The sequence below is a fragment of the Poecilia reticulata genome, linkage group LG22 (assembly GCF_000633615.1).
Source record: "Poecilia reticulata strain Guanapo linkage group LG22, Guppy_female_1.0+MT, whole genome shotgun sequence".
In the NCBI taxonomy this organism is placed as follows: domain Eukaryota; kingdom Metazoa; phylum Chordata; class Actinopteri; order Cyprinodontiformes; family Poeciliidae; genus Poecilia; species Poecilia reticulata.
Window position 1 is genome coordinate 20,925,324 of NC_024352.1, and position 16,497 is coordinate 20,941,820.

At 35.4% G+C, this 16,497-nt stretch overlaps 1 protein-coding gene across 1 annotated transcript; it reads left to right on the forward strand.

Moving 5' to 3' along the window:
- Positions 1–183: 183 nt before the first annotated feature.
- LOC103458961 (NACHT, LRR and PYD domains-containing protein 7-like) lies at positions 184–15,318 on the forward strand. Its single transcript, XM_008400119.2, has 13 exons — positions 184–326; positions 2,035–2,115; positions 3,254–3,320; positions 3,932–4,066; positions 4,360–4,452; positions 5,484–5,576; positions 6,365–6,443; positions 6,578–6,806; positions 7,159–8,953; positions 9,715–9,888; positions 11,488–11,655; positions 13,605–13,651; positions 13,777–15,318. The coding sequence occupies exons 3-13, from the start codon at positions 3,301–3,303 to the stop codon at positions 14,295–14,297; spliced, it is 3,354 nt and encodes a 1,117-aa protein (XP_008398341.1). The 5' UTR covers positions 184–326; positions 2,035–2,115; positions 3,254–3,300; the 3' UTR covers positions 14,298–15,318.
- Positions 15,319–16,497: the final 1,179 nt, after the last annotated feature.

Genomic DNA, 16,497 nt, shown 5'->3' on the forward strand with positions numbered 1-16,497 from the left:
GTTGTTCAACCACTTTTGTTGCTTTTTCTCCTACCCAGTTTTCTTCCTTCACGAGAGACAAACGAATTCCTGTAAGCAGCTCATCGTGTCACAAGTTGTTTGGTTCACACCTCGAGTGGAGAGAGGCGTCTTCTATAACACAAGACTAACAAACTGTAAGTTTGTTCTGTTTTAGGTTGTACTTTATCTTTAGCAAACTCTTTTTGTTTGATTCCGTTTTCTGATTGAAGGAGAAAACACTTTCTTCTTATTTTAACATGTATTGATTTGTTTATTCTGAAGACGAATGCAGAAGATTACTGGAATATAGCCTAACTTCAATAATTGTGGGTATTTTTTCTTCATGAAATTGATTAATGTTTCTAACATCTTGAACTCAATCTTTGGTTTCACCATAAAACTCAGAAACAAAAACTTCTAGTTGACTCTGTTGAAATAAGTTTGATTCTACTCAAGTTATACTTTGGTGGAGTATAAGATAGCTGTTTTAGAGATCTATTACATGGTTTGTTTAAAATATATCAGATATGCTGAAAGTTTATTGATAGTTTTGTATAAGAATCATCATCATTTTAGTTAATGACTGAGATAAACAATGAAAACAGAGTCCTGGAAAACACCGTAGAGAACAGAATGCTGCAGAACCACATCAACTACAAAACAGGAGGAACAATTTTTTAACTGAAATGTTTCCTTGTTGGCACTGTCTCTCTAACCACAGGAATTATGATGTACGACAAGCCTTGAGTTCTGCTCAAAGCACCAGTAAGCGACTTTATAATCAGGAACTGAATACAGAGACTGTAGGCTGTGATGAATTTTTCATGAAGTTTTGCAAGTGTCTAAAATCAACTAAAGGTCTGACAAATGTGTCTGAATGATGCTTTGGTGCTAAATACTAATGTTGCAGGTGACCATATACAGTTGTATTTTCTTGTGATGTTGAGCCATAAATTATTTTAATGTTCCTGGATTTCGGGTGATGGATACATTTGGAACAATGTTTAGTCTGACCTGAAGGTATAATTTATTTAATTTTCAGTATCTTTTTTTAGTTGCATTACAAACCTTTAGACAGTGTTATTCTCTTGTGCTATGAAATCTAACATGTATTTCTAATCAGATTTTTTATTCTAATGTTCTAAGAGTTGGTACATGGACATCCAAAATCTAATGAGTAAATTTGAGTTTGACACTTTGAATATGGATTATTTTTTCTTGCATCCTCTATCATCTTAAATGCTCTCGGATGTTGAACTGTTATTGTGGAGTAGGTATTATAGTTTGTCCATGCAGGCTGCAGCTCCATGTCTCCATCTAGTGGAATGATGGTCAAAGTACAGCAGTCTCCTCATCTACTTAAACTGGCAATTTTTCACTACACTTGATGTTCTTGAAACAACGTACTTACATTGTACGTACAACGTACAATAGTGCTTTCTTTCTGTTATCTAACGTAAATAGAAAATGTTTTATTGTGAATAGTTGGCACATGGACATTAAAAATGCCCCACCTCATGTGGACACCACAAAGATCTGTCACAACATCAGCCTGACAGTCTGAGACCTGCCCTCTCATAGAAATCAGTGGAAGTGCATTACACTGGAAAGTGTTTAGTTGATTGAGTTGAGTTTTAAATGAAAGTGTATGAAAGGTATCAGCGGATAGCAAGACCAAGAAAAATCCATTTGAAAAGTTCCCACCTTTATTGTGACCCATTAACTGCACAACTGTCTCAATTAATAGTGAAGAATACCATGAAGAAGTGCAGAAACTTGTGCAACATTGTCCACACATGTCCCTTCACAATGGATTAAAATCTATAAATTGGTGTGTAGAGGACTATACAGAAGTGTTATCCCTGGAATCTGACAGATTTGGAGTGTTTTTGAAAAGAACATTGGGAAATCATTGCCACTACCCACTTCATAAAGAAGACAATGTTGTATTTCAAAAGGCCTTCTGCACTTCAAGCAGAAAAACAACTTTGGGAATGTTGTTCAACAACTTTCTTTGCTTTTCCTCCTACCCAGTTTTCTTCCTTCACTGGAGACAAACAAATTCCTGCAAGCAGCTTGTCAGTGTCACAATCTTTTTGGTTCACATCTCGAGTGGTGAGTGTCGTCTTCTTCAACACATGACTAAGAAACTTTAAATTTGCTCTGCTTTAGGTTGTAGGCTGTTTTTTGGTTGATTCCGATTCAAGGAGAAAACACTTCTTTTTATTTTAACACACTGTATTGTTTTTTCTATTCTGAAGAGGAATGTAGAGGATTACTAAAATATGGAATAACTTAACAAATCATGGGAATTTTTTTCTTTATAAAGCTGATTAATGTTTCTAACATCTTGAACTCAACCTTTGGTTTCACTATAAAACTCAGAAACAAAAACTTCCTGTTGACTCTGTTAAGATCCAATAGTGCAAAATGCAAATTCTTGCAATTTTTTTGACTGGTCTTAAGATTTTGATCAGGAGTGTATTACGTGGATTCTTAAAAATATACTGCATATGCTGAAAGTTTATGATAGTTTTATAAGAAATAGAACATCATTTTAGTTAATGACTCTGAGATAAACAACAACTACAGAGCCCTGGAAACAACCGTTGAGAACAGAATGCTGCAAAACCGCATCAACTACAAAACAGGAGGAACAAGTTTTCAATTAAATATTTCCTTGTTGGCGTTAACTCTCTAACTATGATGAACTAACTACAGATATTTTAGGCTGTGATTAATTTATTCATAAAGTTTTACAAAATGTCTAAAATCAAAAAAGTCTGACAAATGCTGATGATGCTTTGGTGGTAAATACACTTTACTCCCATATTTTCTGGTGATGTTGACCCATAAATGAGTTTAGTGTTCCTGGATTCCAGGTAACAGATACAGCAATGTTTAGTCTGAAGGTATAATTTATTTCATTATCAGTACATTATATTCATTGCATAACAAAACTTTAGACAGCGTTATCTTCTTGCTCTTTGAAATCTAACATTTATTTCTAGTCAGATTTTCTGTTATAAAGTCACCCAACGTATTTTGAGTAAATTTGAGTTTGATACTTTGAACATGGATAAAATACTTTCAGATGCTGAACTGAGTTATTGTGGAGTAGGTATTTCAGTTTGCCCATGCAGGATGCAGCTCCATGGCGTCATCTAGTGGACTAATGGTTGAAGTACAGCAGTCTGTACTTAACTCTTAACTGACTTAATTCAGCTAAGACTGATTTGTGTTTCCCCTGCAGAATAAAAAAGAAACTGTGTGAGCTGATGTGGATGGAAATTCAACAGCATGGATCAGAAAAGTGAAAGGTCAGATGATCATCTCTTGCTCCTCACAGCTTTTATTTCATACTCAGTTCATATAAAGAAATACAACAAAACAATAAACTCCTAGTATTTAACACATTTTTACATCTTTATTTAACAAACAGGTTACAGAAGTTTTAAAGTACAGTTAAAATTGTTTAAATGACATTTTTATTTTTAAATGTGTTAAGCTTAGCTGATGACTGTGATATTCATTTTCATGTCTGAAACCATTAATGTGCCACCCAGAATAAAGTAGTGATAACAGTTTGCGTTAACAAGGTAAAGATATATTAGTCCAGTAAGGAAGACAAAAGTGGAAGATTGTTGTCTAACAGGAAGTAACTTGGAGAACCAAAACCAGAAATTAAAAGAGCTCTCTTTAATTACTAATATAATTTTTGAATGCTGGCAATATTATTTTTGTTTTTGTTTTGTTTTTTTTGGGGGGGGGGGGGGTTATCTGTAAAGTATATTTAGCGTCAGATATTCCATTGCATCTAAATCTGGGGTACTACACCAGTTTTATCTGTAAATTCTACATTTGGAAAGATGGAATATCCCATATTCCATCTTTACACTAGAATCTCATTCAACACTTGTTTTTTATTCAGGACTCATCAGTGGTCAAAACTTGAATCCAGTGATGTCTCCCCCACATCATCACTGAACCCGTCAAAGGGAGACATCACTGGATTCAGCAGTGATTTGTCCAAAGACGGATCAGACCAACCTTCATCCTCAGACAGGTGAGCTGATTGTAACTGTGTAAAATTTAATTAACATGCACCTATATGGGCTGATTAATTTATTGCTTTTATGAATTTTTGACACTTTCAGAACACTTTTATTTAACAATTTGACAATTATTCTGTTTTTAAACCATCTTACATAAAACTTATTTACCAATATTTATTTTGTCTCTAAAATCTTTAATGAGTCTACAGTTAAATGTGATTGTCTCTCCACTGTCTCCTCATAAGATGTGTAACACGACACAATCGGCCTGTTTCATTTTCCAACAACTTTATTTTTTAATCAGGATCCATCAGGAGCCCAGCTGTGTATCCTTCAGGAGTGATTTTTCCAAGGACAGGGTTCCTAACTTTAACTCAGAGGTTCCTTCTCCAGAGAGGTGAGCTGTCTTTATTTTTTCATGTATGCTGAATTAGTGGGTCATTTCCTGCTAGTATGTTTGTCACATGAGCTGACTCTTTTAAAAGACTTCTTTATGTTCATGTGTGAAATTGTTTTGTGTTAAGTTTCTACAAACAGTAAAAGCGTAAAGAATGAAGGTTGTTTAGGAGTCCTGCAAAATCAAGTTTTACATTTTTGATCTGTTTGATCTTGGGCCTCAAAAAGTAATCTGTGACCCTAAAGAAGTACAGTTTTCAGTCATTTATTGTTTCCAGGGACACACAATCCACCAATCACTATGATCAGGAGTGATCAATGATTATTTTTGAACTAAAACTGATAGGAAAAACCCATTGTAAAGAACATTAAACTCCTTTTGAAGCGAAGCATCAACTTAGTCAGTCTTAGTTCTTATTTTTGTCAGAAGTCTAACTTTGATATGGACAAATCCATTGATCCATGACAAACTTTCATTTGACAATTTGCTCATTATTTTGCTTTTAAACCATCTTACTTACTCTTACTTAATCTAACTCTTATTTACCAATATTTATTTTGTCTCAGAAATCTTTAATGAGTCTGCAGTTCAATGCAGTCCACTGTCTCCTCATAAGACGTGTAACACAATACAATCGGCTTGTTTCATTAAGCAGATCAATAACTGATGTTTAATGATCAACTGAATTTAACTACGTTGTATGAAAACTTCAGCTGACTTTCATCTAATGTGACTGTTTGATTGGGTTGTATTACAATGTTTTAGAATGTTTACATGAAAGGACAGGGGATTGGTATATTCTGGAAATTCTGGCTCTCACTGATATTTATGACAAAAAACAAATTGAGAATCCAACAAGCAGTGAAACGTTTTTAGTTATGAACCGGGTCGCATAAATATTAAAAAATGTGATGATTATGAAGTTATTTTACAGCTAGATTTTTTTGAATGCAAGCTTAACTTAATGACTTTCATTTTCAAGTTGTTAGGCATTTATATAATTGATTCTGACAACTTTTTATTTAAATCAGGATCCATCAGGAGCCCAGCTGTGTGTCTTTCAGAAGTGATTTTTCCAAGGACAGGGTTCCTAACTTTAGCTCAGAGGTTCCTTCTCCAGAGAGGTGAGCTGTCTTTATTATTTCATGTATGCTGATTTAGTGGGTCATTTCCTACTAGTATGTTTATCACATGAGCTGACTCTTTTAAAAGACTTCTTTATGTTCATGTGTGAAATTGTTTTGTGTTAAGTTTCTACAAACAGTAAAAGCATAAAGAATGAAGGTTGTTTAGGAGTCCTGCAAAATCATATGTTACATTTTTGATCTGGTTGATCTTGGGCCTCAAAGTAATCTGTGACCCTAAAGAAGTACACTTTTCAGTCATTTATTGTGCAGGGGCACACAATCCACCAATCACTATGATCAGGAGTGATCAATGATTATGTTTGAACTAACATTGAAAAAAAACATTATAAAGAACATTAAGTTCAATTTACATCAGACAATTTGTATCTTTGTAGGAAGGCAAAATCTGACATTGTGAAATATATTGATGCATGCAAACTTGTTAAACTTAATACAGTTTCACCTGAAGGTCATCTTGGGTCTATAAACAATCTTTCTTTCTGGACAGGAAGATATAGATTCCTAATACATTTCTGAGCACAGACACAATGATGAGCATCTGCCAATGTCATTAGGATACAGAAGTGAGATAGTCAACATTGTGGAAGTAGTATTAAGACTGAACTTTGCAGAGTTTTAGTACAGCTGATGGTGTTATGATAGTTAATCACCTGTTCTTATATTTTATTCTGAAAATTCAAACAGGATTAATTCATGGAGCTTTACATTGTGATTGTTTTTTGTGGTCAGATAATGTGAGTTAATTCTTTATGATTTCTGTGCAGATTGGATGAGCAGAGCTCAGATGTTCCCAGTGACCAGTCTGAACAGCACACTGGAGAACAGCTGGACTCTACATTTAAGGTTTGTACATCTACAACTGCTTTGTGTTAGTCCTGTTAAAGTACATGAGACCACTGTTTCATCAGTTTTTCCAATGTAAAGTTTGGTACCACAATTTTAGTCTGATGATTAATTTATTTATTCATTTGTTCCAGCTGCTGAAGGAAAAGATTGTAACTTATGTGAATGGCGAGCTAAAGACAATCCAGGATGTCCTGGAACCAAATAATACAGAAGGTTTGGATAGTCCGTGGGAGTTTGATGAGGAGTCAGACAACGAGGATGAAGAGCTGAACAAGAGCAACAAGGAGGCACTTTTAAAGATCACACTGAACTTCCTGAAGAAAATGAAGAAAAAGAATCTGGCAAATCGTCTGAAGAACAGTAAGAGAAGTTCTACAAATATTACACATGGTGAAGATGGTGGTGTCGATTCTAATGTGCATACTAACTCTAAATATCAAAAAATAAAGCAAAAGGATATTTTTATTGTTTCCTAAAGCTAGTTCAACTCTATACATAATCAAAAATGCTGACAAAAATGTTTTGGACAAAAGGTGTAACATCTTCAAGAAACAAGAAAGGATTTTAACTTTTCTTTCATTCAACAAGCACTTTAGACATTAACATGCAATATTTTATTAAAGACACAAGGGGTGGGACAACAAAGACTTTATATGCATTATTTAAAAACATGCAGAATTTTAATTAAACATTTATTTTTGTGTTTATTCAGAACTTTATACTGCAGTTTCCCAACATCAACTAAAATCATCTCTGAAGAAGAAGTTCCAGTCTGTGTTTGAGGGAATTCCTAAAGCAGGAAACCAAATGTTTCTAAACCAGATTTACACAGAGCTCTACATTACAGAGGGAGGAAGTAGAGAGGTCAATAAAGAACATGAGGTCAGACAGATTGAAATAGTGTCCATGAAGCCACAGAGACCAGAAACAACAATCAGAGAAGAAGAAATTTTTAAACTCCCACCTGGAAGAGTTGAACCAATCAGAACAGTGATGACACAGGGAGTGGCTGGCATTGGGAAAACAGTCCTAACACAGAAGTTCACTCTGGACTGGGCTGAAGATAAAACCAACCAGGACATTCAATTCATATTTCCATTCACATTCAGAGAGTTGAATCTGCTGAAGGACAAAAACTTCAGCCTGGTGGAACTTGTTCATCAATTCTTTACTGAAACCAAACAGATCAGCCAGTTTGACCAGTTCCAGGTTCTGTTTGTCCTTGATGGCCTGGATGAGTGTCGACTTCCACTGGACTTCACCAACAAGGAGATCCTGACTGATGTCACACAGTCTGCCTCAGTGGATGTTCTACTAACAAACCTCATCAGGGGGAAACTGCTTCCTTCAGCTCGCCTCTGGATAACTACAAGACCTGGAGCAGCCAATCAGATCCCTCCTGGGTGCATTGACATGGTAACAGAGGTCAGAGGATTTTCTGACCCACAGAAGGAGGAGTACTTCAGGAAAAGATTTTTAGATGAGGAGCAGGCCAAGAGGATCATTTCCCACATGAAGGGATCACAGAGTCTCCACATCATGTGCCACATTCCAGTCTTCTGCTGGATCACTGCTACAGTTCTGGAGGATGTGTTGAAACCTAAACATGGGGTGGAGTTACCAAACAGCCTCACTGAGATGTACATCCACTACCTGGTTGTTCATACCAAAGTGAAAACAACAAAGTACGACAAAGGGAAAGAGACTGATTCACCTTGGAGTACAGAGAGCAGGATGATGATTGAGTCTCTGGGGAAACTGGCTTTTGAGCAGCTGCAGAAAGGAAACCTGATCTTTTATGAAGATGACCTTGCAGCATGTGGCATAGACATCAGAGCAGCTTCAGTGTACTCAGGAGTTTTCACTGAGCTCTTTAAAGAGGAGAGAGGGCTGCACCAGGACAAGGTTTTTTGCTTTGTCCATCTGAGTGTTCAAGAGTTTCTGGCAGCTCTCTATGTCCATCTGACCTTCACCAAAGATGGTCATAATGTGATGGAACAAAAACAAGTATCTTCCAAGATTCTCACATTTTATAGCAAACCAAAACTAACAAATCTCCATCAGAGTGCCATTAATAAGACGATGAAAGATCCAAATGGACATCTGGACTTGTTCCTCCGCTTCCTTTTGGGTCTTTCAGTGCAGAGAAATGAGAGACTTCTGGAAGGTTTGGTGACACAAACAGGAAGTAACTCACAGACCAACCAGGAAACAATCCAGTTCATAAAGAAGAAGCTCAACAATTATTTGTCTGCAGAAAAAAGCATCACGCTCTTTCACTGCCTCAATGAACTGAATGATCACTCCCTGGTGGAGCAAGTCCAGAAAACTTTGAGCTCAGGGAATCTCTCCACAGATACTTTATCTCCGGCTCAGTGGTCAGCTCTGGTGTTCGTCTTACTGACATCAAAAAAAGATCTGGACATGTTTGACCTGAAGAAATATTCAGCTTCAAAGGAGGTTCTTCTAAAGCTGATGCCAGTGGTCAAAGCTTCCAACAAGGCTCTGTACGTATACTTTTAGTCAAACATATATATTTTCAAAATACATTTAATTCTGGCTAACAAAGTGAAATTTCTGTTAAAACAATTAAAAATTAACATCTTAATTTAAATTAATTTAAAATGCCATGACCATGTATTCATTATTTGTGTTCAATTTTATTAATGATGTTGCATCTATGGGTGAACCTCTGGTTTAACTGCAACAAAATCAACTCCAAAGTGATTATTTGATCATTATTAGTTTGTAGCTAAACAATAAGAGTGAATTTATAATAAGGTTGTGACTTGACTGCAGCCGCCCCCACATGTCAAAATATTATTGGGCAAGAAATTCAACCCCAAGTTTGTGTATTTGTGGGTGAATAGGAGAATGTGAGCTGAAATGTAAAAGCACTTTGAATGATCAGTATCACTAGAAAAGTGTTTCATAAGTTCAATCATAATCTTATGTGATTTAAAGATATGAACAATACCTTGTAGTTATAAAAAAAACCTAGTAAAAATAAGTCATCCAGGGGTTATTGGATCATTGATGCACTTCATTTACATTGTTTTCTTAGTACAGTATAATTTAAAAATATGTGCTAATAGATAAGTCACATTTTCCCATGTGAGATATTTTACACCATTACCACAATGACTCAATTCATAAGAAAGACATCATAATAAAGCAAAAACCATCCAATAGAATGTGGACATTTATTTTACTTTTTCAGTAAAATATTATTTTTTTTCAATGTTAATATTCTTATTTTTACCTTAAGGCTTGGTGGCTGTGACCTCACAGAAGAGAGCTGCAGAGCTTTATCAAAAGTCCTCAGCTGCCCGTCCTCCAGTCTAAGAGAATTGGACCTGAGTAACAACAACCTGGAGGATTCAGGAGTATCGGCTCTAGTAGAAGGACTGAAGAGTCCAGATTGCAAACTAGAAACTCTGAGGTCAGAATCACAACTTGCCAAGAAACATTATTTGTCCCATCTATATTTCTTCTACTAGGTGTTTAAAAAAAAAAATTATTTACTTACTTAACACATAACTCTCTCTCATCCATATCTTCTGTAAATTTAAAGTCATACTTTAAAATATTATCTATCTACATTTACTGTGTCTACCTTATTCCTATACTTGATACTTTGCATGAGTTGTGCTCAATCTGCAGAGCAGAATGTAAACAAAAGATCTGCTGTAAAAATTAACCAGGTAAAAACATATGGAGCTAAAACAGTCTCATTTGTGACTCTTGTGCATTTATTAATCTTGATCTGTGCATTTGTGAATTATGATGTAACATTAATTTTTATACATTAAATGGCAAAATACAAACATACCTACACCATCATCTTTATACACACATCATTGAGCTTTGGTTCTAGGGTTACAGTCAGTAAAATGCAAATGATAATCTCCCAGTGTGGAACCAGTCTTGTAGCTGTAATATTCTGAAGACATGAAAATAATATAAGCTCATACTGATGTGGAGATTTCTATGCTTTTAATTCTGCTGAGAGCACAGCAGAATTAAATACTAAGCTGAATGTGCATCTTATATGGGCCTATTTTAATGGTAGGTTTTGCATGCAGTCTAGTATGAAAATATCAGAATGTCAGGCACTGATATATGTGTATTAATATTATAAAATGATTCAACTACAATATAATGTATAAAACCTGATGATGTTAGTTGTAGCCCAACCACATAATTCATTTTAAGAGTTTCCTTCTTGGGCTTTTTGTTTAAAAGGGGAATAGATATCCAGGGATCAAATAAAAAAAATTGGCCACATTAATATTTATCCTTCATTTATTGAAAAGCAGTGAAAACTGAATGAACATATTTGTTTTACTCTGAGTAGATCGAGAGCAGAACTTCAGGAAAGCTTCTTAGGTCCTTTCCACTGCAGCGTTCCTCAGTGTAGTATACACATTGTCTCAATTTTCTGACCAAGGAAATTGTTGTTTTTTAATGTAAAACAATAAAGATGTTTTCACCACTGATGTAAGAATGACATGGTACAAGAAATGAATGAGAAAACTGAGAAAGAAAACAGAGGTTTTTACTCAGTGTGTTCAGACCTTAAATCCTCATATAATATGAAGGAGAAGATAAAGCAACTTTATAGCATATTTTAACAGCAAAGTGATTCAAACTGCATGAAAACATAAAACATCAAAGAACATGACATAAAAGTAGAAATACTGACTAATTAACAAAGATGTTCCCCTTATTATTAGAAATTGAAAGCAACACCAAACAGATTAACATTTCTTCTTGATTTAAAGGAACTAAATGTTGCAGCTTTTTTGCAGTTTTCTTTAAATTTATAGATTTTAGGAGCATAACTGAATACTGCCTCTTTGTAAGGCTATTACTAGCATCTAATCACACCTTAATGTTCATCTATTTTTCAACTAACAAAACATGGATTTCAATCATAACCTGCAGAACATCACTATTTTCTTAGGAATATCTATTTTATCCTCATTTTATCATAGCTACTGTAATGTGATCATCTTTAAATAATTAGTTTTTTCTTTAGTTTGTCAGGCTGTCTATTAACAGAAGAGGCCGGTTCTCATCTGGCTGAAGCACTGGGCCCCGACTCCCGTCTGAGAGAATTGGATCTGCGCTATAATCATCTAGGATCCTTAGGGGAAAAGATTCTGACCAATAAAAGATCAGAATCCAAACTGGAGACTCTCATCAGGTATGGCCATAGAGATCCACTGAAGATCAAGTACAGGTGTATTAATTTGGTGTTTAGTCTTCCGTTTATTCACCTCTTGTTCATATATAAAATAGGGCTAATATACCTAATATAATACAAGAATTAGGTTATTTGTCAAACACAAACAATGAAATATGTCCTTTTAATTTTTTTGCGTTTTTGTTTTTTGTGGAAAGCAAAGTTATTGCTAAATTTGTTTCATTCTGACATATCTAGGCCTGTCACGATCAATTTTGCTGGACGATTAATTGTCTAAAATTAATCGGATGGATGGATGGATGGATGGATTAATTGTCTAAAAAATTATTGCGATAAACGATAATATTGTTTCAAGACCTTTTGACACTGATTTAATGGAAATGACTAATAATGCATGCGATTTCCTGATAGATACACCTTATTTTCAAAAGAACACATAACACTGGAAAATAAACTAAATAAAACAACCAAACACAAAAATAAAATGGATTCTCAGTCTCCATTAACAAAAACGTACTTGAATAAAAACTAGACAACATAAAGCCGAAGTAGAAATAAATACTGCATTCAACCAAAAGAGTGCAGACTATGAAGTCTGTATACTATATTGGCCTTCAGTAATCACTAGATTTAAATAGAGAAGATGGGCACATCCGACTACCTAATGCAATAGTTCACACTACACAATTTTTTGCCCCCGTTTTCTCCTTATGACAATCCTAGAACGTTGGCTGACCTAAGATTGTCGCTGGTGATTTCGTAACCGATCATCCGATGTGTGGTGTGTTACGGTAGATCGTCGTGGCCGTTCCGATCTAAATCAGGGGTTTTCCCCGACTGGGAGCTTAACGCAGCCCGTTGAATGTGACAGGTAGCCAATCAGAAAGCGCGGATTCTTCTCCGTGCTTTCTGAGGGGAAATTACGGAGGGAAATTACGGAGTGGAATCCCAAACAGCTGACACGGCGCAACCCCAAGTCCAGCGGACATTGGAGATGATTTGCGGTATCATTAATGTTTATTCAACATTTCGTGCAAAGAATATAGAAATGACAAGGGAGGGGAGGAGTTAGAGCCAAATTGCTACCTCAGTTGATAAACTCGGTAAGTTTTCAGCTGTTCTTCGTTAACGTGACATAAATAGGTTATGATTTTCATTCCGTCAGGACTTTACGCTGACTCTAGCCATGCATCACAGGTAGATTCTAGTAAAGCATTGATTAATGCCTGATTTTAAAATTAGTTAACTGGACTTGTAACCATTATTTTGTGCCCACGTGGCTGGACACCACACGGCACGACGAACCCGATCGAACCGTTATACCTAAGATTTCTGTCGGCTAATGTGTGTCTCAGGTTTTGGAAATGGGCCGACAACTCCTGTAATGTGCGCTGGACATTAGACTAAGGAAATGAGGAAGGGAGGGTCAGTGGAGAGCACCGGAGCTGAACCTTTTTTCATTCAGTGTTATCAACAGAAAGAAAAAAGGCCGGAAGAGACGATAAAGACGATAATTAAAATGAGGTCGATAGGTTTAATTTATCGTCCGATTAATTGATTTATCGTTGATCGCGACAGGTCTAGACATATCAATACGTTACATTGTTATTTCAGAAATTCAGTTTCATTATTTCCTCCTCAAGTCTTTTGTGTTTACTTACAGTCTCTAAAACAGCTGATCTACTTTAAAATTACAATTTCAGGTTCCAAAACAATACTGCTTTGACATTCATAAACATAACTCTTGCATCTCTTAGAAACATAAACCACAGAAAACTACAAAGTAATGTAGCAACCACAAGACATAATGTATTGTGTATTCAAATCTTGTTCATATTTTCTCAGTGGAAACTAATCTGTGTCCAAGACCCTCCATTAATATCATTGTTTGAATGATGAATTGATGGCCTAACATTCAAACCCTGTTCCCTATATTTTTTTTGCTGTAGATTGAGACCTGCAGGAACAAAATGGTTGAAACTTGGTTTGAGAAAATGTAAGTATCCGACTAGAATGCAACATGCATCCACATTCAAGCTGTCTGATCTCTTATTTCTGGAGTCCAAGAGTCAAAAATAATTACTAATTGCAGGTGGATTGTGGTTCTTCCCTCTTCTTTAGATATCTGTCAACTCAGAATTGACACAAACACAGTCGGAAAAGATCTCAAACTATCTGACAAAAACAGAAGGATAACAAACGGGGAAGTGGACATGCCATTTCCTGATGATCCAGCGAGATTTGATTATCCTCAGCTACTATGTGAAGATAAACTGGACGGTCGCCATTCCTGGGAGGTCAAATGGAGAGGAGTGGTTTTCATATCCGTCAGTTACAAAGGAATTAAGAGGAAAGGAGACAGTGATGACTGTGTGTTAGGAGGGAACAGTCAGTCCTGGAGTCTGGGCTACTCTGATGGGGATGGTTACTCTGTCTGGCACAATAATGAAAAAATACCCTGCACGCCCACAGCGGTCACTGAAAGAGTAGCAGTGTATGTAGACTATGAAGCTGGCATTCTGTCCTTTTACAACAGATCCTCTGACAAACTGATCCACCTCCACACCTTCAACACCAAGTTTACAGAACCTCTTTATGCTGGGTTTGCATTATGGAGTCCCGGTTCCACTGTGTTGCTGTGAAGTCTCATCCTGTCAAAGAAACACCTTATAGCTAATGATGATAAAGTCCAAACATCATCATTGTTGTACTTCAAACACATTTGTTTAAAATTAAAGATGCATTTTTTTATTTTTGAGTATAAAAGTCTGTCCCGAAGCTTTATCAATAGGTCATTTTTAACAGAAATCTGAGTGTTTTATTTTCTGTGTAATAGATATCTTTCTTGGGTTTCCTTTAGACAATAAAATCCAAAGAATGGAGGGTAGATGTTGCTTCAGTAGAAAAACTAGAGTCTAGATTCAATTCTTAATATGTATAAAGCGGTTTCCTAATTATTATTCTGTGAAGAAATTATTTGTTCGCTGGAGTCTCAACTCCCAGAAAAATGCCATGTTTAAACAAACTTCCATGTAACAGATCTCCCAGTAATGATGTAAGAAGGAATTCATGAGTTTGTGTGTAAACAAAACTTCAGGTTTTCTTTCAGAATGTTTAGTTTTTATAGATAAAATTGTAGTGTTTTTTAAAAGTAACATTTTTATCTGTTATTTGGTATGCTACATTTTGAGTCAATCATTTGATTTACATGTTTTTATTGTTATTGTAATTATTGATGATATGTGGTAATTTTTACTGGGATGTATTGGAACGAATGTTGCGGCTGTTATGCAGTCGTTCATTTAATCGAACATGTGATGTAATTACATAAAAAATATCTTAGTGCTATTAATCAGAAAGGAGGACTTTCTCCTCTCTAAGTGTCTTCACTTTCTCTATGGTTGCTGTTACTGGGAGGTCAAATAAAAAGGGGATGGGTATTTTCCTTATAGTGAGTTTTTTTAATCAAAAAAATATCATAGATTTTTAATTAAAGTGCTCCTTGTCAGGATTATACGGAGCACATATATTTTCTGGCTCCATATCTATATGTTGGGGTTTCTGTTGTAAAATTCATCTGTGAAGTTTAATCTTAAAACAGTGTTTAATGTACTTACTGGTTTTCTGTTTATTCATATAGTACTGTCATTAAACTGTGTTCCAGCAAAATAATTGTCAATCTTTCCTACCATCCTCTGCTCTCAACAGATCCTCACCCACTGCAGCCAAACGAAACACTTACAGCAGGGAGCTATACAGCTCACAAATCCTTCTGTGTTACATTCACTTTCACTCAGACATCTTTTTTAAACAGCAAGTCATACGACATATGTTAATACAGACTACAATTAGTGACTGCTAATTATGGCTTTGTTGAAGCACTAACTACTGAATTAAAAAATGATTCCTCACAATGACCCAATGCTTGAGTAGGACATCAAGTGGTTCATAAAATTAAGTGCAGCCAAGATGTGTTGATTATTTAACTATTTCCACCAATTTTTATAACCCCTATATACATTTAACTTATAATCTGTGCAATGAAACACTTAAATATTGCTGCTGCGTTCATGAGATGTGTTATTAATACACTCATATAGACTTTATACAGAACTGGTGTAGTTTAATGTTATTTTTAGGATTTTGGCAAACTATGTTTTGAGGTTCTCAATTGATTCTCTACAAAATACACAACGTTTACACTAACTCTCAAAGCAACTAATAACAGCAACCGAAGCAGCTTAGTCTGAGAAAGAAACTCTAATGAGGTTCTCACAAATGATTTATATGTCGTAATCAATCAGGTGATTTGTGCAACATCTGAAGCACTTAACTGCATCAAAGTCACTCAGGTGAAGTCAACGTCTGTTACCAAATGATGCAGGTGGTTTAGTAACTGTAAGAGACCAGACTTTTAAAAAGGTGCTCAAAAATGACACAAAAAAAACAAATACAAAATTAACTAAACCAATAAAACCTATAAAACAAAGCTAACTTATCTGAAGGATGAAAAACTGAATCTAAGACTAACCAAAACACTAAAGAGAAACAGTAATTTCAGTAAAGATGCTCAAATCAAGAATAAATGAACACGAGGAACAAAATGGCAAGAGCTAAATAAAGAAATGATCAAAACATAAAACTTCTAACACCTATGAATCATCAATCATGACAAATATGTTTTAAAGATCAAGTCTTTCATGAAACAGGGGAGATATTATTCAAATTAATAAAAGCACTTGGCAGATGCAGCCTGGTTTGAGCAGGGAGGGTTTAATGAAGACATTGAAGTTGGGACAGAACCATATCTATGTAGTTTATAAAATGCTAAGAATGAAGTGC